General features: G+C 42.7%; 4 protein-coding genes across 4 annotated transcripts; 2 read left to right on the top strand and 2 right to left on the bottom strand.

Moving 5' to 3' along the window:
• The first annotated feature begins 12 nt into the window (after positions 1-12).
• On the top strand, positions 13-8,678 carry znf292a (zinc finger protein 292a). The gene is made up of 5 exons (XM_031847460.1): positions 13-321; positions 467-669; positions 1,017-1,153; positions 1,564-1,705; positions 1,845-8,678. The coding sequence occupies exons 1-5, from the start codon at positions 291-293 to the stop codon at positions 7,989-7,991; spliced, it is 6,660 nt and encodes a 2,219-aa protein (XP_031703320.1). The 5' UTR covers positions 13-290; the 3' UTR covers positions 7,992-8,678.
• Positions 8,679-9,228: 550 nt separating this feature from the next.
• orc3 (origin recognition complex, subunit 3) lies at positions 9,229-15,338 on the top strand. Its single transcript, XM_031847461.1, has 20 exons — positions 9,229-9,560; positions 9,701-9,758; positions 9,839-9,936; positions 10,357-10,495; positions 10,607-10,711; positions 10,803-10,960; positions 11,041-11,180; positions 11,378-11,537; positions 12,207-12,320; positions 12,502-12,635; positions 12,863-12,926; positions 13,030-13,146; positions 13,266-13,345; positions 13,659-13,792; positions 13,935-14,029; positions 14,142-14,239; positions 14,345-14,486; positions 14,577-14,693; positions 14,936-15,015; positions 15,117-15,338. The coding sequence occupies exons 1-20, from the start codon at positions 9,537-9,539 to the stop codon at positions 15,220-15,222; spliced, it is 2,163 nt and encodes a 720-aa protein (XP_031703321.1). The 5' UTR covers positions 9,229-9,536; the 3' UTR covers positions 15,223-15,338.
• Positions 15,339-15,640: 302 nt separating this feature from the next.
• On the bottom strand, positions 15,641-18,142 carry LOC116383540 (akirin-2-like). The gene is made up of 6 exons (XM_031847462.1): positions 17,971-18,142; positions 17,463-17,636; positions 17,171-17,314; positions 16,908-17,057; positions 16,426-16,497; positions 15,641-16,291 (listed from the first exon to the last, which is right to left on the bottom strand). The coding sequence occupies exons 2-6, from the start codon at positions 17,632-17,634 to the stop codon at positions 16,281-16,283; spliced, it is 549 nt and encodes a 182-aa protein (XP_031703322.1). The 5' UTR covers positions 17,635-17,636; positions 17,971-18,142; the 3' UTR covers positions 15,641-16,280.
• Positions 18,143-18,911: 769 nt separating this feature from the next.
• LOC116383696 (cannabinoid receptor type 1B-like) lies at positions 18,912-22,235 on the bottom strand. Its single transcript, XM_031847735.1, has 2 exons — positions 22,003-22,235; positions 18,912-21,322 (listed from the first exon to the last, which is right to left on the bottom strand). Exon 2 carries the CDS (start codon positions 21,244-21,246, stop codon positions 19,837-19,839), a length of 1,410 nt encoding a protein of 469 aa, XP_031703595.1. The 5' UTR covers positions 21,247-21,322; positions 22,003-22,235; the 3' UTR covers positions 18,912-19,836.

Consider the following 22,235-nt stretch of genomic DNA (forward strand, 5'->3'; position numbering starts at 1 on the left):
ACATTTCATGAAATGTTTTGTTCACTGCTGCTTTTCAAGAAATGTAAACTGTTGCATGGTGACACGTTCGGTACAGTAACGTTGTCTGAACAGTTATTTTAGAATGTAGACAGTCTAACGGTAAGTATGACTCACTGAGGTTTTAGTAATGAGGTTACTACATCTTTATTTATCTTCTGTTGCAGTTGGCACACAGCCTCTTGCAAGAAAGTGGGAGCACACAGCTTTGCCTCCTCTCAATTCTAGCGCAACAGGACGGCGTCTGGTCCAACGACACACTAAGCAGCATCATGTCCAATCAAATCCCTCAAACTGAGCAAGGTCAGTTCTTATTGGCTTTGAGGATGCACCGCACTGATGTGTACAGCTGTAGTTGCACGAAATTGTAATTGTTCAATGTGTGTATTATACTTGTGTGCAGCTTCTTACCCTTTGCCTCCGTCTTTTTCTACTTTTTCTTTCATAGTTCATGAGTATCTTGAGTTGGAAGGTGCCACGCTTCTGAATATGAGAATAAAGCATCTAATCAAAGTGGACAGTGTTGATAAAGCTGCTGTACTCGCAAAAATGTGCTCAGAGTATCCGGGATATGAAGGAAAGGGAAACTTCAAGCAAACCTACTTGCTTTGCATCTGCATGACCAAAAGTCAGGAGCAGCTAATGGACGAGGTAAGAGATGACTCACAGTAACACAGTTACTTGTACACACAAAGTCATTACGTTGGCCGTTTGAACAAGTGATCAGTGGTGTTATATCTTATTTTATCAATCTGCAAACAGAAACTTTAGGCTATTTTTAAGTCTTACATGTTTTTTGTGTAACATGATCATTTAAACAAACCAACAATTGGACCGAAGACGGACTTATTTGAACTTGAATCAAACAAGCAAACACTCAACATTTGTTTGATTCATCATCACAAACTATCCCAACAGTGTTGCCAGATGTGACAGATGGTCATGTACATTAAATGTACTGTTTCTTTGATTTTCTTTTCTCTCTTTATTCCTAACAGATTGCATCAATAGACTGTAAAGATGCTCTCGAAATGATCTGCAACTTGGAGTCAGAGGGAGACGAGAAAGGAGCTCTCTGCTTATGTTCGGCCTTTCTCAAGCGACAGCTACTTCAAGGAGATGTTTATTGTGCCTGGTGAGTGATCCTGTTTGTTTCAAATAGTCCTGGAGCACTTACACAATTACTCTCAGGAATGCAGTGGTCATGGAGAAAATGCATAATGCATTTGACTTGAATCCAACCTAATCTCTCTCCATCATATGCACAAAGCTACCCTCACTGTTGAGCACATTGCAGAGGCAGGCTCTGTGCTTAGTACTTGAGGAAAGATAGGCCACCTGTGAATGAATGACTCGCACTCTTTAATACTACAGCAGTTGAAGTTAAAACTATGCAGTACACCTTTAGATTTGTGGTCATCTGTAATCTCAATTTACATATTTTTCAATTTCAGATAGAGTAATTAGAGAAATTATCAAAAGATTCATCAGTAATGAAAATAATTGTTAGTTGTTTCTAACAGTTGTGTTTGTGATGTTTTGCAGGGAACTCACACTGTTCTGGAGTAAGCTACTTATGCGTTTGGAGTCGTCATCCGATGCATTTCTTGGACACAGCAAAGCGATGGCTCTTCTCTCTAGAAGCCTCTGTCATATTCTGTTCCTAATTAAAGTAATCCAAAACGAGGTAAGAGAAATATCTACACATTTGTAGCCGATAGCGGAACCGTTACACATAACCATTCACACCAACGTGAAACTAGATCTGTTAAATGGGCCTGAAAATAAAACCCCTTGGCATTTATGTTTCTTTTTTATTTCCGTAGGTTGGAGAGGTGGGGCTTCCAGTGTGTGTGGAAATGTGCATCCAAGCTCTGAAAATGACATCCAGTGACCATAAAGATAGCAAGTCCACCATGTGCAAGACCATTTCCTGCCTCTTGCCAACTGATCTAGAGGTTAAGCGTGCATGCCAGTTGACAGAGTTCCTCCTCCAGCCTACCGTTGACTCATATTATGCCGTGGAGTCACTGTACAACGAACCCGACCAAAAGCCTGAGGAGGACGAGAGTCTACCAGTGCCCAATTCATTACGTTGCGAGTTACTGCTGGCCTTCAAGACACAGTGGCCTTTTGATCCAGAGTTCTGGGACTGGAAAACACTGAAACGCAACTGTTTGGCACTGATGGGAGAGGAGGCAGCTATTGTGTCATCTATTGACACGCTCAACGACACAGATGAACAGGAGGTGGAAAGTACACTTGGCAAACTCCCTGAATACAGAGACTTGGAAGATTTTCTGCTAACCACTACAAATGAACTCAATGAAATCACGGATGAAAGAGAGAAAAACAGAGAAGCTAAAAAACTTCGGGAGCAGGGTTTTGTGTCGGCCCGGTTCAGAAATTGGCGAGCCTACATGCAGTATTGTGTTTTGTGTGACAAGGAGTTCTTGGGTCACAGAATTGTTCGCCATGCGCAGAAGCACTTCAAAGACGGAGTGTATCTTTGTCCAATTTGTGCTGACAGTTTTGAAACTAGGGAGATTTTAGAGCCACATGTAGCATCACATGTAAAGCAATCTTGCAAAGAGAGACTAGCCGCGATGAAAGCTGCTAGAAAGGTAACCAAACCACCTCAGTCCCCTAAAAGTCCATCAAAAATGTCAAAAGTTGCTGCCAAGGTGAGCATCAGTCCTGTTAAAATTGAATCTCATATTGGCGACCAATTGGCTTCTCCTGTTAAGATAGAACAAACTACATCGGACACACACATAAGTCAGGACTGTTTCTGTCCTGTCAAAAACTGTTCCAAGGCTTTCAAGTTTTTCCGCAACCTCATGGCTCACGTCAGATCTCACAAGGACGACGAAGAGGCCATGAGGTTTTTAGAGATACAAAAACAGAAAGTGGTGTGCCAGTATTGCAGAAGGCAATTTGTAAACGTCAGACATCTTAATGATCATTTGCAGATGCACTGTGGCAGCAAGCCGTACATCTGCATACAGTTGGATTGCAAGGCCAACTTTAACTCCAATTCTGAGCTTCTAATGCATCGAAAAACACATCCTGAATTTAAGGCCCAGTGCATGTTCCCCAACTGTGGCCATATTTTCAGTGAGGCCTACCTGTTGTATGATCACGAGGCTCAGCATTACCTTACGTACACCTGCCAAACAGAAAACTGTGGCAAAATATTCTACTCACAGTCTCAGTTCTTGTCCCACCAAGAGATTCATCGTACAAACAATGCAGTCAACAGTTTGCCCATCCCAAACCAAAACCCTCCTGATACTTTGAAAGTAGAACCACCACCCGAGGGCACCCAGAGCAATGAAAACACCTGTGCTGCTGATGTCTGCATTGAAAGGATTAATTCAAGTGAATACATGGTGGAGGCATCAAAATCAGACTCATCACCAGGCGGATTAGCTGAGTTTGCTAAAGAACCTCTTCCTGTGAGAGTGAAACACTCGATTGAAAGCATGCTGAATTCTGCGGCAGATGGTGAAATCACAGAACCAGAGAAATGCTACACTCCCCTAACAAACCCCACTCCAGCACCTTCTGATGCGAAACCCACACCGGAGGCTCTTCCTGCACACCATAAGGTTGCTGGGCAAGGTGAGGTCCCTCCAGTAAATCCTGTACCGAGTGCAACAAACCCTTTGGCGAGTCGACAGGGCGAGGGCCTTAAGAATGTACAGGGCAATGAACTCACAAAAGCGATTCCACAAATAATTTCTCCAAGTCAAATCAAGACCGAAATTCCTTGTTCACTGCAAGGATATCCTTCCAGCTCGCCAGCTGTTACTGCCGGCAATGACGAGAACCTGCATTGCTGCCCGTATAATGACTGCACAAGGGCATACAGTACAAACAAAAGTCTGTCTCGGCATGTGAAGAAGCAACACCCGGAAATATTTGAAGATTGGAAATTGGCAAAGAAATATAGCAAAGTGGCCAAAATTACAGCAAAAAAGGCACCGAGTGGGACCGCTTCACCAAGTCCGTCTCAGAACCAGGGTAACAGGCCGTCAAATCAGCCGGGAAAACTATGCAACAAACCTGGGATGCAGCAAATGGATTACTCGATGGGATCTTCAACCTCACCTGCCCAGTGTTATCCTGGATCAATGGAGCCTGTGCCTATCACTCCAATGGTGAACCCCACAGTGTACCCATCGTGGGGAAACACAAATAATCCTTCCGATATGATGCAGTCAGACATGTCACAGTCATGGTCTTCACCTCTGATGAACAACTGCTATCCAGATGCCTTCAACGTGAATGAGTACCCCGCTCGGAGCTATCCTCAATGGCAGGCAGACGGGTATCAAACCCCAGCATCCCTCCCACCTGATAGAGATCATTCAATTGCAGCTACACATGGGCCCTCTGCATCACACGCGCCTTCAGTTTCAAGTTTGATGTCTCAGTACGTGTCCAGTTCTCTGATGCTTGACAATGGAGGGCAAATACATAACGGAGGGCATCAGTATGGACTAATGCATCCAGAGGGCAGTGGAGACCGCGTAGATGTGGGGAAAAGCAGTGGCAGTGTGACTAGCCAGTTAGATAATGGAAACAGTCTCTCAACATTTGATAGCCTCCCTGATGGAGGTTACCACACTCCATATGCCCAGAGTGAAAACTCTTGTCTTACTCAAGACTCGTCAGTCGATGTTCCCATAAAATGTCAGAGCCCAGAGGCCCAAGTTGCGTTAAAAGCTCCACATGAAATAATCAAAACAGAGAATGTGTCCACTCCTTGTTATGAACCGATGGACAACTCTGCGGACGGCATGCTCAGTCCAAACAGTGTCATTCACACAGATTTCCCTTACGAAGAGGACAGTCCCAGTGCCGACTGCGAGGCCACCCCCGCAGACGAGAAGGCCGGTGATCCCGACATTCAGAAAGGAAAACGCGGCAGGTTGAGCAAGAGAACCAAATGGCCGGCCATCATCAAGGATGGCAAAGTCATCTGCAGGAGATGCTTCAGAGAGTTCACGAGCACCAAGTCTCTCGGAGGTCACTTATCTAAACGCTCACAGTGCCGCCCTGTAGATGAAATCGACCTAACTGCTGATCTGCCATCATCTTTTCTTGATTTTCTCAATGACCCCAGTGTCCCTGATAATAACGGAGCAATATTCAACATGTCAAATGGGGATTTCTCACAGGAATCTTCTAGCCTGACCACTTTGACTTCACCCATGGTGTTGAAACAGGAGCCGCAAAATACAAATATAATGGACTATTCAAACTCCATATGCGTTTCCCCTGAAAACCAGCAACAGAAGGCCGGAGAGTTGGCTAATCCAGCCCTCGCTGGACATCACCAAGAGGATCACTTGATGGAAATTTCACATGCCTTTCAAAAGTTGGATTTGATCGAGGCTGCACAGGTGAAGATGCGGAGTGCTCTGTTGTTGGAGCAAAATGCCAGTCATCGTGATACAGCCCAGGGCACTGAAAAGAGTAAGATACTGAGTAAAAGTGATGACAAGCCCCTTGAAAAGATCCCCAAACCTTTTAAATGTGACCAGGATGAGTGCGAGTACTCATTCATGACGAAGGAGGCGTTATTCAAACACTTGACTAAAATGCACGATTACTCTCATGAAATGATAGAAGATCTGAAAAAATCCCCGTCCAAACTCTCTCCCTATCCTTGTCAGATTTGCCCCAAGACATTCACGAGAACGACAGGTTTGAGAATTCACTATGAAAAAGTCCACCGATTGTCAAAGGCCGACATCCAGAAGCTAAAGATCAGTGCTCGAAACAGGCGCGCGTTCAGACTGAACAAAGATGACGTGTTTATTAGCCGTGTGACCACTGATGCCAACACCAGTCACACAGCACAGTCGGCAGTGGTATTACCTGCCATCAAACAAGAACCGCTCGACATTGCAATTGCACCTCAAACAGACAATGAGAGCAATCCACAATTTCCTCAAGTCACTTCACCTGGAGATGCGGTGAAAGACGGCTTCATGCCTGAGGTATCAATTGTCGCACAACTACCACCACCTCAACACTACATGACTGAGAGGTCGTTCTGTGAGGTGGAACCATCGGTTCACGAAGGAGCCCCAGAGCAACCGAAAGTGGCTGTTGTAAACAAGAGTCCAGATGTGAAGCAGAATTTCGGCGCACAAGAGAAAGTCAGTCCGGTTGGCAAAACAAAGAAGCAGCCCGGGCGATCAGATGCGTCGTTTAGCAAAGTCAAGGAGCCGATGTCTAGCCCTTCGACTGCATCTGCTTCATCCTCCCCAGAGAAACCCAGCAGCTCCAAAAACACACCAACGAAGGATGAATCCCAGAGGAAAGAGAAAGCTCAGAAAAGGCTGAGCCTCAAAATGTGTGAAACAGACAACGCCTACAGTCCATATAGACCATATCGCTGTGTTCATGAAGGATGCACTGCCGCATTCACCATCCAGCAAAATTTGATTCTGCATTACAGGGCCATGCATCAGTCATCCCTGCCCACGAGCAAACCCGAACCCGACACCGAGAACTCGAGTGTTGAAAATGGACAGGAGAGCCATCAGAGCATCGACAACGAAGATGAAGTCAGGTGTCAAGTGAAAAACTGTTCACGGGTGTTCATGGGAATCACAAGGCTAGTGCAGCATTACCTCTTACTCCACAAGTTCAGTCGGGACAAAGCCACCGCCATGATGGCCAGCATGTCCATAGGGACGTTCAACTGTGACCGGCCGGAGTGCGCTCTCCCCTTCAACTCCGTGGAAAAGTACATCGAGCACATTAAGAATTACCACAAGGAAATCGCCATCTCCGAGAGCGGCTTAGTCGATCAAACTTTCAAGTGCCAGTTTGAGGAATGCGATCGCGTTTACACTACGAAATCAAACCTCCTGCGTCACCTAATAAAGAAGCACGAGTATGTTTATGATCCCAAAACAACTGACGGAAGGCGGACTAAATCAATGGGGCTCTTCCCGGGAGCTAATGGGAAAGAAAATGTTGACAATAAGTTCAAAGGGAAGAAGAAAAACACTAAAAAGAAAGATGGGAAGTCCATTGAACACTGGACTAGTTTTGGAAAGCCGACACTAAAGTCACATGAAGAGGCATCAGCCATGTGCACCAAGAAGTCTGCACTGCAGTACCCATGCATGATAATAGGCTGCGATACAGTGGAGCGGGCTGAGAGAAGTATATTTAAGCATTACACGACTCACGGTCTCACAGAGAGATACATTGAAGACCACAGGAGCCAGTTCATTTTCTGCAAAAAGTACTCGCGCTCCAGATTCAAAGATTCAAGCAAATCTGAGGGCGCGTCGAGCTCATCTTCCGAGGAGACGGAGGCAGATGACGGCGAAAAAGCCAGTGACCAGAAATCCGATGAGCTGGAGGATCGAATAGGCCATGACGACAGCAAGCTGTCCAACGACGACAGTGCAGAATCGCAAGCTTCCACCGGGACAGAAGGAGGAACTAAAAGAGGCCGTCCCAGAAAGCCTGCTCATCCTACACCTGCGTGTCTGGAGAGGATGCAGACCCTTAGGACTCGTTCGACTGTTAACAGTTCAAGAGAGAACTCAAATCCTGGGACCCCTACAGCCCAAGAACAACGCGACGACGGGGTTATGCCGGGGTCTTTCAAGCCTTTAGGACTTGAGGACTCTTTCCTTAAGTTCTTGGAAACCTCAGAGTCAACCCACTCTTCCAAACGCAAATTAAATGACAAATCTAGTGCTGAACTGCCGTCCAAAAGACAACAAACTCACAGACAGAAATCTGCAATGAAAGGTAAAATAACAGGCTGTGAGAATCTAGTAGACTTCCGAAATCCCCTTAATCTCAAATCAGTGAGCAATGTCAAGATTGTCGTCGATAAAACATTTTCAGACGGTGCTGATCTTTTGCTAAAGCAGCTTCAAGACATGAAGCCCATAGTCATAATAAAAAAGTGGCTTTATAGCGGATCATAGCGATACTTCGTCTTCAACTCGATCTCACTCAGGATTTGAGAAGTTATGCTGCAGAATGGTTTGTTAATGCATCAGATTTCCAACTGGTAACAGTAATGGTCGCAGTTAATTATGAAATGGCCTATTTTGTACTTAATGAAAAAATGTCTTGGATGATTTTAAGTATGTATGTTAGTTATAATAACCAGGTAATCTATAGGGCATAGATTTTAGAAACATGTTTGTATTTATGCTTAGTACTGAAGATGGTTTTTTTTTTTCCTTTTGCTAAATGGAGACTTTTAAAGAAAAACTGTTTTTATATATCCCTATGGGATTTCAAGTTATGTTTGTATTTATTTCATCCTTTTTCAACACTAGTAGACCTATCTGTAATATTTACATGTCTTCCACAAAGTGTTCAATAAAATGTTACTGTTTCTTTTTGTAAAATATTGCCTGCAGACGTTTTTGTGTTGCAGTTTATATACATATTCTTCCTGGATTTAATGCACAGTTTTTCGTATATGGAAAGTAGAAAAATAATACCCAGCATGTCATAATAAGCTTGATCATTGTTGAATTTCAGACAAAACGTTAGAGCAAGATCATTTAAATATAATCTTCTTGTCTGCTGAATTTCCTAACACAAATTACACATTTACTGGACTTAATTTGCATAAAAATAAATGCCTTTTTGTACCATTTCGTTTTTTATTTTTGTCATTTACAAAGGAACCACCAGAAATGTATACAAATAAATTCTTTCACCAGAGCATTTTCTATTCAAAACACTTCAAATCAAAGTAAAAACATAGAATTTTTGTTTACATAAAGATAAAAAGATGTCTGACATGGTGTAAGTATAGAGGTATAGACACCCAACAGTATACAATATGCATAATGCTAACTGAAGACAGTTAATATTAAAAAAAAGCCCTGGCCAGGTCCCTGTTTTAATGATAACTAAAAACATGCAAAATACTTTGCATCCTGATAGAAATGTTAAAAATGAAATACTATTACTTATACTACTACTATTCTATATATAATTACGTTATTAGTAGTGTTAGGGAGCATCATTTGTACATGCTCGTCATCTCTAAAAATGAATATTAAACACTGCAACAGGACAGATTTGGATTTGCCGACCTGCAGGCAGAAAGACCTCAACAGGGAAATCAGGGATTCTGAAGGGTCGGGGGTGTTCAAGACCAGCAGTGTTTAAAAAAACTCCACCGCAGTTAAAACTAAGGCGAGGAATAACATAGGTAAACCAAAATCATGCTAAAATCGTTAAGGTTGCATTAGTCATTTAAATGTCAGCTTTAAAAACATGACTGATAACTTAAAACTTGTGCAAGCTCAGCTACGACCACACGCACGTGACCGTTTATCAGCTGAACACAACACTTTCCGTAAACGTCACATTGGCGGGAAGTAGCAGCTAGTTTGTTAAATTTGTTACATCACAAGCAGAATTCCATAAAATACATATTTCACTTTTATCCGGACTGCAGCGCTATCCTAAAAATACAAGAGCCGTTACACGTAGCCAATGCTAAGATGTCTACTTCATCTGTGTCTAAGGTAACGTAATATTATAACGTTGCATGTAACGTTAAGCTTCTTAAACCTGACACAACATGGCCATGTCAAAGTCTAGTGTCTGTGTTTGAGTTCATAGTTAACCGTCACTGTTTGTAACTTATGTCCGTTGATATTTTCAGGGCTGCTTTGTTTTTAAGCCAAGTGCCAAGAAGAAGAAGAAGACCACGCTCAGTCTGGGTGAGTTCTGTTAATGTTTCAACTAAAAGCTCCCTAACTTGAGATGTTGCACTCACGTTTTTTGCCTTTTTGCTTCACAGAGGATCATTTCATGCGTGGCTGTGAAGATGCTGAGAACAGTGAAATACGATTCAGACTCTGTCATGATCTGTGGGACAAAATTAAAACGGACACAGAGGTAAGAACAGATATTCAACCCTGTTGCTCATCCAACGTAAAAGATAATAGTGTGAGGTGAACCCATTCAGAAAATATCTTTCATCTCAAATATGGCGGTGTCACAAAAACAACTACATGTGTTGGCTAAAACAGGACACACCTCCCTCGTAGGCACTGTTTCACAGCAGCCATCTTTGACATGTCATTGCAGGGTAAACACAGGTGTCATTCTTCACATTAATTATGGCCCTGTTGCGTTTAGGTGGACCAGAATGACCGTTTAATCAATTCCACCTGTGTTCACCCTGCTATGACATATGGCTCAACTGTGATGTAAAACAATAGCCTTACAGTGTTAGCCCTCAACAGGGTCTCGCAAACAATTGATGGATTTGGTAGAGAAGACTTTTAACCCAATATATGTTCTGCTGTGCGTGAGGCTCTACAGGACGAACTCAACAGGAACATCTTGGACAGCTTGCTGGACTTCACGAGGAAGTGCTCTTCCACTCGCCGGCACAGTGACTGGGCCTCACAGATGAGGGCCAGTGAGATCCCCACGGCGGCTCTCGTGCTCGGTATGTTTTAAGAGGCAGTTGCCTCTGTGATTTGCTTATTGATTATCCAAACGGCCAATTTAGAATACTTGAATTTTGTCTGCCCTTTGTCCTTTTTGATATCCTCCATAGGTGTGAATGTCCCGGACCATGACATGACCTTCCAGAGTCTGTCTGACCTGCTGCAGCAGTCCGTCACTCCTCATGTGGCATCTGTGCAGGCCAAAGAGTGTGGAGGTCAGGCACTCGAAATGTATCTTTAAATATTCGTCCATCATTACAGTTTCTGCTTTCAAGTCCTTATGTTTGTTTACGTTTATCATTTCAGCGTTGAAGCACTTGATGAAGAGGGTCCTGGAGAGGTTAATGGACAGTGTTGTGGATGATGAGGAAGAGGAGGAGGCCGAGCAGACTAGTGCTCAGCTCAACACCAGCGTGCACTGCTCCCTCAGTACACTCTGTGCTTGGTACAATACAAATACAAAGGTGGGGACCATAAAGCAGAACTAAAGTACGTTAGTTGGCATTTGCAATTTTAGGTGCATAAAAAATTATTTGTCTTTCAGAAATGCAACGCGGGCACTCCTGGAAAGAAGCGTAGTTCTGCTGTCAGAGATGATCCGCAGCAGCCGCCCGTTGTGATTATTTTCAAAGATTTGGAGGCTTTCAACCCAAAAGTTCTTCAGGACTTTATACTCATCTGCAGGTAACTAGAAACTCCAAAATAAGTCTGCTTTTGTAGCCACCTCCCCATACACCTAAACTAGAGTTAAACAAAGTGACCCACTGAGAAACTAACCTTGTTAGGAATATTATGTCTTAATTTGATCTGGTTTTGATTTTTGTTTTGTAACTTTAAAATGTTGAAACATTCTTTCCATGAACATGTGCTTCATTCCACAGCCGGTACATCGAACGTCTTCCGCTGATGTTCATCTTCGGTATCGCCACATCGCCCAGCACCATCCAGCACATGCTGCCCCACTCGGTGACCTCCCTGCTGTGTATCGAGCTCTTCCAGTCCCTCTCCTGTACACAGCACCTGGCCACAGTCATAGACAAGGTAGTGTTTCACTCTCGCATACAGTACAGAATACATGCATTCAGGAAACGTGGTGGAAAGTTACATCATGTTATGAGCTTGTTATATATTTCATTAAATCATTACAATCAATAAATATGCCAATCTTCCATCCAATATCGTACTATTAAGGTGCTTATCCTGCATTTGCTGTTAAAACCTGTCATATTTGAGGTACTCGTGCAGGATCTGCACTGTAAAATACTGAGTATTGAATAACTTCTAATCATAATACTGAAACAAGGATTTCTATCGTGTTAAGCAGCAAATTAAGAACATTGTAGCCTTTAAAGCCTCTGAACACTGACACAGGTGTTTTGAGTTAATCTAGCAGATTAGACCTCTGCTCAGGACTGTATAGTGTAGACGTCTTCCCGAGTCTCACACCGTAACCGGTCCGCCTGGTTATTATGTTACAAAGCTCCCTCTACCAATAAGAATCATAAGATCTGGCCCACCTTCAACCTGAACAGAGGTCTAATCTGCCAGAATAACTGGAGAATTGTATTGTAGTGGCTATTTGTCAAAGAGAAGGAAAAAAGTAAATGTATTTATTATGATCCACTGCACCATAAAATGTAATCACAGTGGCTAAGTTGCTCATTTTTCAATCAAATTCTTTGATTTTTTTTTTGTCTTGTCTGTTTCCAGTTGATCCTGACGCCTCAGTTCCCATTTAAGCTCAACGGTAAAGTGATGCAGGTGCTGATCAGCATCTTCCTCTACCACGATTTCTCCGTGAGAAACTTCATCAAGGGCATTCAGGTACAGAGTTGCCTTTTTAAAATATGTCATCGTGTGTGTGTGTGTGTGTGTGTGTGTGTGTGTGTCTGTGTGTCTGTGTGTGTGTGTGTGTGTGTGTCTGATCGGTGCATCCTCTTTGTCTGTAGACCTAATTCAGATGCGCACATGTGCTAAACAAACTTCGTGCTCTGTCTCGCTGCAGCTGGCCCTGCTGGAGCACTTCCACTCTCAGCCTCTCAGTGTGCTGTGCTGTAAGAAGAAGGCGGCTCTGCTCAATGTGATGCAGCTTGGTCACCAAGACTTGGAGAGGGTCAGGCAGCTGCAGTCGTTCAAGAGGTACACACACACACACGCACACAATTGGTTTTCACATGTGCATTAACTCCAAGTGGACTTGTCAGAGAAAACATTAAACTGTGTAAATATACCATTTAGTTTGGCTGCAAGCAGTGAAAACACAGGTAACTTCAGGTTTTTCATGTGGGTCGGTAGCTTGTCGTACGGTTTACCTTTTCAACTGTAAAACGAAGCCTTTAAATCAAGTCTAACCTGTGTTACTCCAGGTATGCAGAGAAGCAGGAAGCTCAGGAACAAGTGCATCTGTTGACGGATGACCCTCATTTAAAGGTGCATTCTTTGTTTTATCTCGGTACCTGACACATTAGCCAGTGATGAGTGCGCATACCTGGACACAAACGCTTCCATTTTTTTCTGTTTTTTTTTTTTTAAGGAGGTGTGTCAGAAGCTGATAAAAGACCTTCGCAAATATCACAAGAACTATTATCCCACTCTGAGATGTCTCCACACTCTGACCTCGTCATTACCTCGGTATCCCCTCGGAAAACAGGCAAGAAATGACTGCTTTAGAAGTGTACAGTGCAAAGGTTTGAAAATGAAGTAAAGGTGTCAGGTTGTTGTTTTTCCCAAAATGCCTTGATGTATCACAGCATTGTCTGTGTGTTCCAGATCAGAGAGCTGCATTTAATATGTCTGGAGAAGAACATATGGGAGAATGAGGACTACCAGTCAGCCATGAAGCTTCTGAAGTAAGTCTGGATATTTAACCAGTCGGACCAACGAATGGACGGAAATCGTTCCTCGTTGTAGGCTGTAGGCACTTTGATCCGTGCCCACTGTTTTAAGTGCTCCAGTTGTGATGTGTTATCATAACCATGTCTCATTTGTAGTCATATACAGTACAGCTCCATAGACAATTACATTTTCATATTTTACTACCAGATGACAACATATTCAAGGTTATTTGGATCATTGTTGCTCCTCCTGGTGGCCAAATAGCCATTAATATATAGTAATACAGAACTGTATTGCCACCGTGCCACACATTTGTTTTCCCTCCAGGATGCTGGCTAAAGATCAGCTGATTGCTTTGCTGCAGAGGTGTGAGGAGACTCTGCAGTCTGCCAAGTCAAAGAAGATGAAGAGCGCTCTTGTCCAGCTGGGAGACATGCTCGCCAGATTTAAGCAGTTAGACAGTAAGTAGTCAAAATGAAGCAGAGATTCTTCCACTCCCTCATCTTGTGCTCACCCTGGGATAGCTTCTGTTCTCTCATAGTTATTACTTCAGTTAATGAACATGCAACACTCCTTGAAATGATCTTTCCGTGTTCTTAATAGCAGGAGCTGCTGAACCTCCCCCCAGTGTGGAAGACAGTATCACCTCTCCAGTGAAAAATCTTCAAAAGAAAACCGATCTGTTCCAGCTGCAGAAGGTTTTTATGGTTTTAAGATGAATGTTATCTTCACAGCATTCCTGTGAACAGATTTTCCTCCTCGCTGATGTCTTTGATTCCTAAACTGACTGTTGATTCTGTCGTGTTCTAGACGCTGCTGGAGATGAACGAGTCTCGGAGATCCAAGAAACTGAGTCCGTTCGAGGTTCTGCGAAATGAAGCTCTGGAATTTATCGACGGCTTAGTGAAGTCAGACATATTACCTTCTTGCTCTGCTGAAAGTGTAACAATTTTCGTAAAATATTTGAATTGCATAACTATGATAGAAATGCATCCTCCCTCCCTCCCACATAGGAGCCACCTGTCTCCCCCAGAGTCTCAGACACTGAATGAAGTCTGCTACTACACTTCTTCTGCCACTGTGAGACGCCACCTGAACGCAACACCTCGCATCTCCATTCAGGCTGCACTCAACAGTCCCATCTATTACCTCCAGGTACACGGGCCTCTCCGTCTTATCCAGTGTTTCAGCTCTCTTAACATGAGCAATGGAAGTACTCATCGGAGTGTCTTCTTCTTCTTCCAGAATGAGCACCTAAAGACCGAGGATGGGGTCATCTCTAATGCTGCTCCTGATATCTGCATCGTGTACAAACTCCACCTGGAGTGCGGCAGGCTGATAAACCTCTACGACTGGCTGGAGGTTAGTTTGTCTACAAAATATATATTTGTCTGATGAGGTAATTCAACTACACCAACTAACATCTTTAAGGAAAAAGCAAGAGGATGTTTATACAGCGTTCCATTTAGTCTCGACACCTTCTGCCCTCCGAACTTTGGTTTAAAGTTTGTTTTTCATTCTCTTGAGGAGCTATTATTGAACTGAAGGATCAATGTTTCACATTGACCAGATACTGACATGAAAGAGAACCTGTTTGTTTTCAGGCCTATGCCACTGTGGTTTCTGCTGCTGAGGGTAATGAACCAGATTCTGACGATTTTGGGAAAGTGGATGATGTCAAACAGTATCCTTCCGTAACTTCATCTCCAATTTTTCCCCACCATTTTAACTGACAAAATGTATAATCCACAGCTAAGAGCTTGTGTTCCTTAGCATGTTCTCTAGCGCCCGTTTCATCCGAGCCGTGTCTGAGCTCGAATTTCTGGGCTTCATAAAGTCCACCAAACAGAAGACGGACCACGTGGCTCGACTCAGCTGGGGTGGCTGCTGACCAACACACCACATCAGTCTCCCTTCATTCAAGCTCCTATAGGAAATTAAACTTTGATTTATATTTTGTACTGTATTGTTCCCTCTAATAAAATATATGCGAGTAGCGTCTGATAATCATGGTCCCACGTTTATTGTTGCTCATCGCTGTGTATTAAGGGAAACGTCTGATATAGTACAGAGATCATATAGTGTGCTGTTTACACAAGATGTTTACAGTAGTACCTACAGTGATAAGAGTCTCTAGATGCTTATCATAGAAAGGCTGAGCAAACGTTCCTATACTGAAGGCACAGCTCAGATACGGATGCATAGAAGTTAATTGACAGACAACTGGTGGTGTAATGGACTTAATTTGATCCAATTTTCTTACAAAAGACAAGATCAGTTAACGAAAAAACACACCGGTACCATAGAAATGTCTTAACATGCATCAAAACAATTTTCAACTCTTAAGATGTTTTATTTTTTTCCAATAAGTACATTGGCTTCAAAGTAATACCAGCAAAACAAGTCAAAATAAATAAAACACTGGTAGGGAGAACAAAAATAAAATAAAAATTGAATTAGCCCACTTTATGCTCAATTTAAAAAGCAATAAACAGAGGACAAACTGCAAACACATTCGCTCTGTTCTGCTGTTTCTTCCCCTTCCTCTCAGATTGACCAGCAAACCTTAAGTAAAACTCTTGCACTGCTTTATCATATTTACATGTAACAAACAGAAAACAAGTGACAAAGCCTGGAATGCTGGGAATCATTACAAAAGTGAGATAACTGTAGGTACACGTACAGCAGGAGGAACATAGGCCACTGGTAGAGATAGGGTCCATTCATTTACATAAGGAAGCACCTAGTTGCTAACAGAGTGGTAACAACTGACAACAGCTTCATATAAACCTTTGCCCAAAGACAGAAATATGGCACAGTAAGAAAAGTTTCATTTAAACTAGCTAAACTGAATCTCTTACAATGATGGGCTTTTTTTTCTTTCTTGAGATATCACATGATAGGTTGCAGCAAGAGAAGGACGTCTTGCAAAAGATTTCTGGGCCACACTCAGGAAACATCTGGTGAAGAGGGAGATGAAACGAAATACAAAAACCAGACTTTAAACTTCAGAAGGCGGAGCTCAAAGAGGGATCCAAGACTTTCTCACAAAGTATTGCCAGTGAGGCGGGAATGTGGAAATGAAATAACTCACAGCTTGCAGGTTGCTCGCCGAATCGTCGCATCAACTGATCATGTGTGAACTTCACAAAGGTGTCATATTGTTCTGAAACGCACATGACCGGATAGAAGAATTACTATTGTGCAACAAAGTGGGAAGACTTATGTACATTATTGGAATTAGTCTTCTAGGTCAAGTCTTAACTATGGTACAGATCACACACTTGTCAAAAAATATTGACAGTGGTCAGGAATCAATGCTGGCTTTGTGAAGTGAAAAAAACAAAACATTTGTTTACTTTATACACAGTAATGTAATAACTTCAAGACATGACTTAGGTCTCTTGTACCGTAGGCAATTAGAATTTGATATTTTATAGATTTAATTATGAATTTACTATGCTCATCCTTTTTTACAATCAAAATAAAAGAACTATAATAGTGATGGAAAGATAAGTGCATTTATCAATTAAAAGAAAATTGACCACCATAACAACTTGCTCAATGTGCACCAACCTGCCAGTTTTGAAGTCATGGTCTCCTCATACTCCTCCCGCACCTTCTCTTCCTTTTCTTTCAGCAGGCGTTCACAGATCATTCCAACTTGTCTGAGGGTGAATAATGGCTGTTCTTTTCTGGTAGGAGAAACACCTCCAGAGGACGTTCCTGTGCAAATCAAACAAAAAAAAACGAATTATCATGGTGTGTATGGTATTGCTAGTTGCCCTGAGTACATGTCACGTGTGTCTCTCCTGTAGGCTGTGTGTTACTCTACCGACCTGGCATGCTGGAAACATTCATAGTAGACGACTGGGATGGGGACTCTGGAGAATAGCAGCACTCTGGCTGTTGGTAGCCTGGATCTAGATGCTTCCTCTTTTGAATGCGTTTGTACTCCTGCTTGATACTGTTGAGGATTTGTTCTAATGGGTCAAAAGAAAGTATAAAAAAAAAATAAAAAAAAAGAGAGAGGTAAGCTTATCCGTTTACTGGTCAGTGTTTTCTGCTAGTGTGGTTCAACGTGTTGCCAATGCCTCTCCAGCCCCTGGTACCCAACATTGGTAACATTACCTGCACTGAGCCTTGACGACGATTCCCCAAATGGCGAGGGGTCCATGCTAAGGTACTTCCTAGGGGATGAGGAGGAGTGGGACACGGGGATACATCTTCGTCTTTTAGGGGACGTGGGACTCATCAGAGGATCGAAATCCATGGTCCTCTTCAGGGTGGCTCCACACGCCATGACTGCAGGGTTTGAAAAAGAGGAGGGGGGGGTGCAAAACAACGAAACAGAGCATTAATGTAGCGATAACATCTATTAAGTTGCTAACCAAGGCTATTCTTTAACACGCCTTGTTAATTATAGTGTGAATTGTTCTGCTAAAACCAGATTCCTTCGCTGAGCAATACATGCTAACCATACTGCGCAGCTGAGGCTTTTTAAATATTTGCTAGCAAGCTAACGCTAGCTGCGCTTTGCTAGCAAATAATCAAAAAGAAAACAAAGCTAACGTTAGCTTTGGCTGCCGTTGGTAGAACAGTGCGCTCCGGTGTACATTTGAATAAAACTGCTTCTTACCTTTAGGGTGGAAAGTTAGTCCGTCAAACTGCGATCAAAAACTCGTGTTGTTCTAAAAGTTGCTTCCCAAAAGTTGAGGTGACGATTCGCCGGCTGCGGGCCAACTGTCTGCCGTTATAGAGGGGAGCTAGCCAACGCAACTTAGCTGCTTGTTTTTGATATGGGGCTGTGGGCTGTCGGCTTCTCTGGCTTGTGACGTCACGTGCGAAATGTGCCAAACGGCATTCTGGGTCATGTAGTTTAAACAGTAAATAATAAGAAATGAAAGGTTAACGTCGTCCTCATTACAACCTCCTTGATGCCAGCTCCCTACATCGTCCACAGTGCACATGTTTATTTTAATTTTGTTATATTTTAGCCTCGTTACGCTGTAACACCATCAGTATGATCAGTACATGGGAAATAATAAAGACAATGGATGGCTGGTGTCTCTTTTGTCTCCATAGGAGGGCAGTGTTTTATAATAAAACATTATTCCCGTCCACATTGTGACCATAGCCTGTGACAGGAAGAAACAATATCGATTGCTTATGCGGGGTCACAAATAATTGCCATAACCTGTACTTATTCCTTATTACTGAATTCATTTTAGCGTATTCATATCCACCCCTTAGCCTGCTGCTTATTATATATATATATGACCACTATAGATTTGTACATTACTCTGCACTTCACTGCTTTTTGCACTTCTGGTTGATGCTAAAACACACATCGCTGTCTCAGTGCTTGTACTCTGTGCAATTAAGTTTAATCTAATAGAATCAATAAAGTTGAATCTAATCAAATCAAACAAGCCAAAAAGGTCTGGCCTACAGCTATAAACACAGTCACATACTCTCATAATATTTGCCGCAGATGCGGATGTGATCTTTTGCTGATAATTCATTGTTTTATTGAAAAAAGGGCACCTGATATGTTGACAAAATTATGATAAAAATAGACAAATTTCATATATTTATTGAACTCATGTCCCTGTTTATACACATGTTATGAGACACAATGGCACAATGGATGCTTCACGGAAATACCAAAGTGTAGCTCCTCACAAACTGCTGTAACTGTTTCATAAGCACATGTGTTATAAGCAAGTATGTTACATTCTCAAATCACGACAGAATAAAGTTTTGATTTGATCAAAAAGCTGTTCATATTTCAAAGTTTGACTCACCATTTTGCTTTGCAAAGTAATAGTTTAACAAATATGCAATAAATAAAGTAAAATTACAATAAATTGCCAAATTTCACAATATTATGGTCTTCATCAATAGCTGATTTCAAATCACTAATGGGATGCTAACTTCACTTACAAGCAGTGTGCTGTCATTCAAAACTGACATGTTGCATGAAGGTAGACACAGTTTCACCTTGCATTAATGCCACTATGATGTCATGTGAAAAAACAAAGACCAAAATGGAACGCCACATTTCTCTACCTTAAAGCTGAAATCTCTAACTTAATGCATATTCAAACTACAGCAAAGGCGACAGAGCAGAGTGTTGGGTTTGTAACGGCTGATGCAGAAACAAACTGGTTCTTGTGAATACCACTATTTTGTTGACTGAAAAACATTTGATCCAATTGGCATCATCATCATCAGACTTGTGCAACGTAACAAATCATGTTTCAATAACAGAGTAAAGAGATAATGCACAGCTTTTAGAGTCTCATTGCACTCTACCATACAGTTGTAATAACAATAATAATAATTACAGATTTTAGCTTGAAAGCAACAGAAACTTGTTATTCAGTTCTGCATCTAAGTCATTTTTTTTGTCACATTTCACAGTTACAGAGCAGTGCACTATGAGGATTGGGACTATTCGACAATAACTTCACAGTCGTATCAGAGCAAGGCAGCTTCTCTTTTAGACCGGCTCTGCAGTAGAAGTCTCACTCATTCCAGAAACGGTAACCTGGGCTACTTTTTTTCGAGGCTTTCCACAGCCGGCTCCATCTTTCCCCGCCCCGCCTGCTGTGCCTCTCACACTCCTGCTGTTCCAGTCACTCTCGGCGCTGCTGTCCAGAGGTTGCGTCGCTCCCCAGCACACATGGCAGATGTTGAGGAAGGCCCTGCGCAGGTCCTTGCTCCTCATGGCATAGATCACAGGGTTCACGGTGGAGTTGAGCAGGGTGAGCATGCTGCAAAAGGCAAACACAGTCTTGATGAAGTCATTCACCTTCCCAAAGAGGTCATAAACCATGATGGCTAGAAGTGGGCCCCAACAGATTATAAGGGCCACCAGGATCAGAACCAGGGTTTTAGCCAGGCGGAGGTCCATCCGGGCCTGCTCGGGCCTCACCGTCTGCACTTTATTCCCCTCTGCAGTGTAGACAATCACACTTCTTTGGGAGCTGCGGCTCAGCATGCGGACAGCATGGTGGTGGGATTTCCAGAGGATGAACATGTAGGCGTAGATAATGAAAAGGACCAAGATGCTCGTCATCCCGATCCAGACCATCAAGTACTTCTGGTCGATCAGAGGAAAAATGTCAGAGCAGACAGAGTTGAGACGCTTGCAGTTCCACCCCAGCAGCGGCAGCAGAGAGAAGACGATAGAGATGGCCCACATCACACTGAAGGCAATGACTGCTTTAGTCTTCGTGACGATGCGTTTGTACGCCATTGGCCTGTGGATGGAGATGTAGCGGTCGATCGCAGTGAGAAACAGACTGCCTACAGAGGCGGTGAAGGAGGCGATGACCCCGGCCAGCTTGAACAGGAAAATATTGGTGCTGTCCTTCCTGTGGAGGACATGGAAATCCAGGAAGCTGTAGACAAAAATGATGCTGCCTATCAGATCAGCCACAGCCAGGCTGCCTATGAAGTGGTAGGAAGGCCGAGATCGAAGCGTCTGGGAGTGTAGGATCACACACAGCACCATGAGGTTCTCCAGCACTGTAAATGTTCCCAGGGTGAGCGCCAAGATGGCGACTGCAAGCTGCTGACTGGGAGTCAGAATCATAAAACACTCCATGTTGTCCACAAAGTCCTCCCCACACTGTGTCGCCCCTCCACTCCCCACAGATGAGACATTGCTCAACAGAAAGTCTGATACGTTGGTGGGGAAAATGGGAGCGAGGCTGCTGTAAATAACCTCCTTATTTACAGGGCCGTAAGAGTTACTAATCGAGGCAGAGTGAGGCTTCTCAAAGTGGATTCGGTTCTTGATTAGACTCGAGTCAATGGAGGTGTCGTCATAGCTGGCGTCGTTGGAGCCGAGATACTGGACACCTGTTGTTAATGTACTCATCGTGGTGCCTGCAAACAGCTTCATGGCTGCTTTGTGGCTGTAGAGATGCTCAGTGGAGAGGAGTGCGGTGTAACAGCATTAGATCCATGCAAAAGGACGTCTATGAAGAAAAAATTAGATTTTTTTTCTATGAGGAATATGATACTTTATCTATTAAATTACTTAATACATCTTATAACATTAAAATTATAGATCTATATTAAAATATTTGAATACATGAAGTAACGTCAATGGTTATTAAAGTAGAAAATATATTAGTTGCTGGGAGATACTGGGGGAATATTCCTATCAGCCAGCTGACTCCAGAACAGATGCATCCCAGACAATAGTGGGAAACTGAACAGTTGATGACAAACCTGTGCAGCCTCAGGGGAAATCATTGCATTAAGTATGTAGGACAGACAGGCTTTCTTATTAATTAAAGCAGGTCATTAAGAATAATCATTGGATTAATTAGGCATCAATGGAGAAACAAGATAAAGATTACACATATCTGTCCAATGGTCCATTTACATTTTGATGCCAGTAATGATGATGTCAATTAGCAACAGTTAAGTTTGCATGAACAAGACAAAGAGCAGAAACAGTGTTTGCCAACAATTGCACAGGACATGACCCGTTGAGAATGAAATGCGTTTAAAGAAAAATATCTAATGTTGTGTCTAAAACCAGTTTGGATCAAAGCTTGGCGAATATATTGGGCAATAATACAAATTAAAAAAATAACCACTGACAAAGAAATTAAAATAGAAATAATAAATTAGCGCAAAAAAAACGTACCTTGATTTTGTAAGAACAAACATCTTTCCACGATCCATGACGAGTTTTTTTTTTAATTAAACTGGGAGTAAACCAGTCTGTTGTCTTCACTCTCTTCACCAACAGTTGCAGCAACTCCTCAAATAACTGGAAGCCAGGGTGAGAAATTACAATTGTTGTTGTTTTTCTGATTTGCCGGGGGAATTATCGTTTGCTGACAATGTCAAATACAGTGAAGTCGGGCAGGCAGCTGG

This window comes from Anarrhichthys ocellatus, unplaced genomic scaffold, assembly GCF_004355925.1.
Source record: "Anarrhichthys ocellatus isolate YVR2014 unplaced genomic scaffold, GSC_Weel_1.0 scaffold7, whole genome shotgun sequence".
Taxonomy (NCBI): domain Eukaryota; kingdom Metazoa; phylum Chordata; class Actinopteri; order Perciformes; family Anarhichadidae; genus Anarrhichthys; species Anarrhichthys ocellatus.

What these genes read in the sequence shown, in the direction of transcription:
- znf292a (XM_031847460.1), top strand. Translation starts at nt 291, where the DNA reads ATGTCCAATCAAATCCCTCAAACTGAGCAAG. An exon ending in AATCCCTCAAACTGAGCAAG is followed by an intron (nt 322 to 466) that starts GTCAGTTCTTAT and finishes TTTCTTTCATAG; the next exon opens with TTCATGAGTATCTTGAGTTG. An exon ending in AGGAGCAGCTAATGGACGAG is followed by an intron (nt 670 to 1,016) that starts GTAAGAGATGAC and finishes TATTCCTAACAG; the next exon opens with ATTGCATCAATAGACTGTAA.
- orc3 (XM_031847461.1), top strand. Translation starts at nt 9,537, where the DNA reads ATGTCTACTTCATCTGTGTCTAAG. An exon ending in GAAGACCACGCTCAGTCTGG is followed by an intron (nt 9,759 to 9,838) that starts GTGAGTTCTGTT and finishes TTTGCTTCACAG; the next exon opens with AGGATCATTTCATGCGTGGC. An exon ending in CGGATGACCCTCATTTAAAG is followed by an intron (nt 12,927 to 13,029) that starts GTGCATTCTTTG and finishes TTTTTTTTTAAG; the next exon opens with GAGGTGTGTCAGAAGCTGAT.
- LOC116383540 (XM_031847462.1), bottom strand. Translation starts at nt 17,634, where the DNA reads ATGGCGTGTGGAGCCACCCTGAAGAGGACCATGGATTTCGATCCTCTG. An exon ending in GAATGTTTCCAGCATGCCAG is followed by an intron (nt 17,058 to 17,170) that starts GTCGGTAGAGTA and finishes TGATTTGCACAG; the next exon opens with GAACGTCCTCTGGAGGTGTT. An exon ending in CATGACTTCAAAACTGGCAG is followed by an intron (nt 16,498 to 16,907) that starts GTTGGTGCACAT and finishes TGTGCGTTTCAG; the next exon opens with AACAATATGACACCTTTGTG.
- LOC116383696 (XM_031847735.1), bottom strand. Translation starts at nt 21,246, where the DNA reads ATGAAGCTGTTTGCAGGCACCACGATGAGTACATTAACAACAGGTGTC.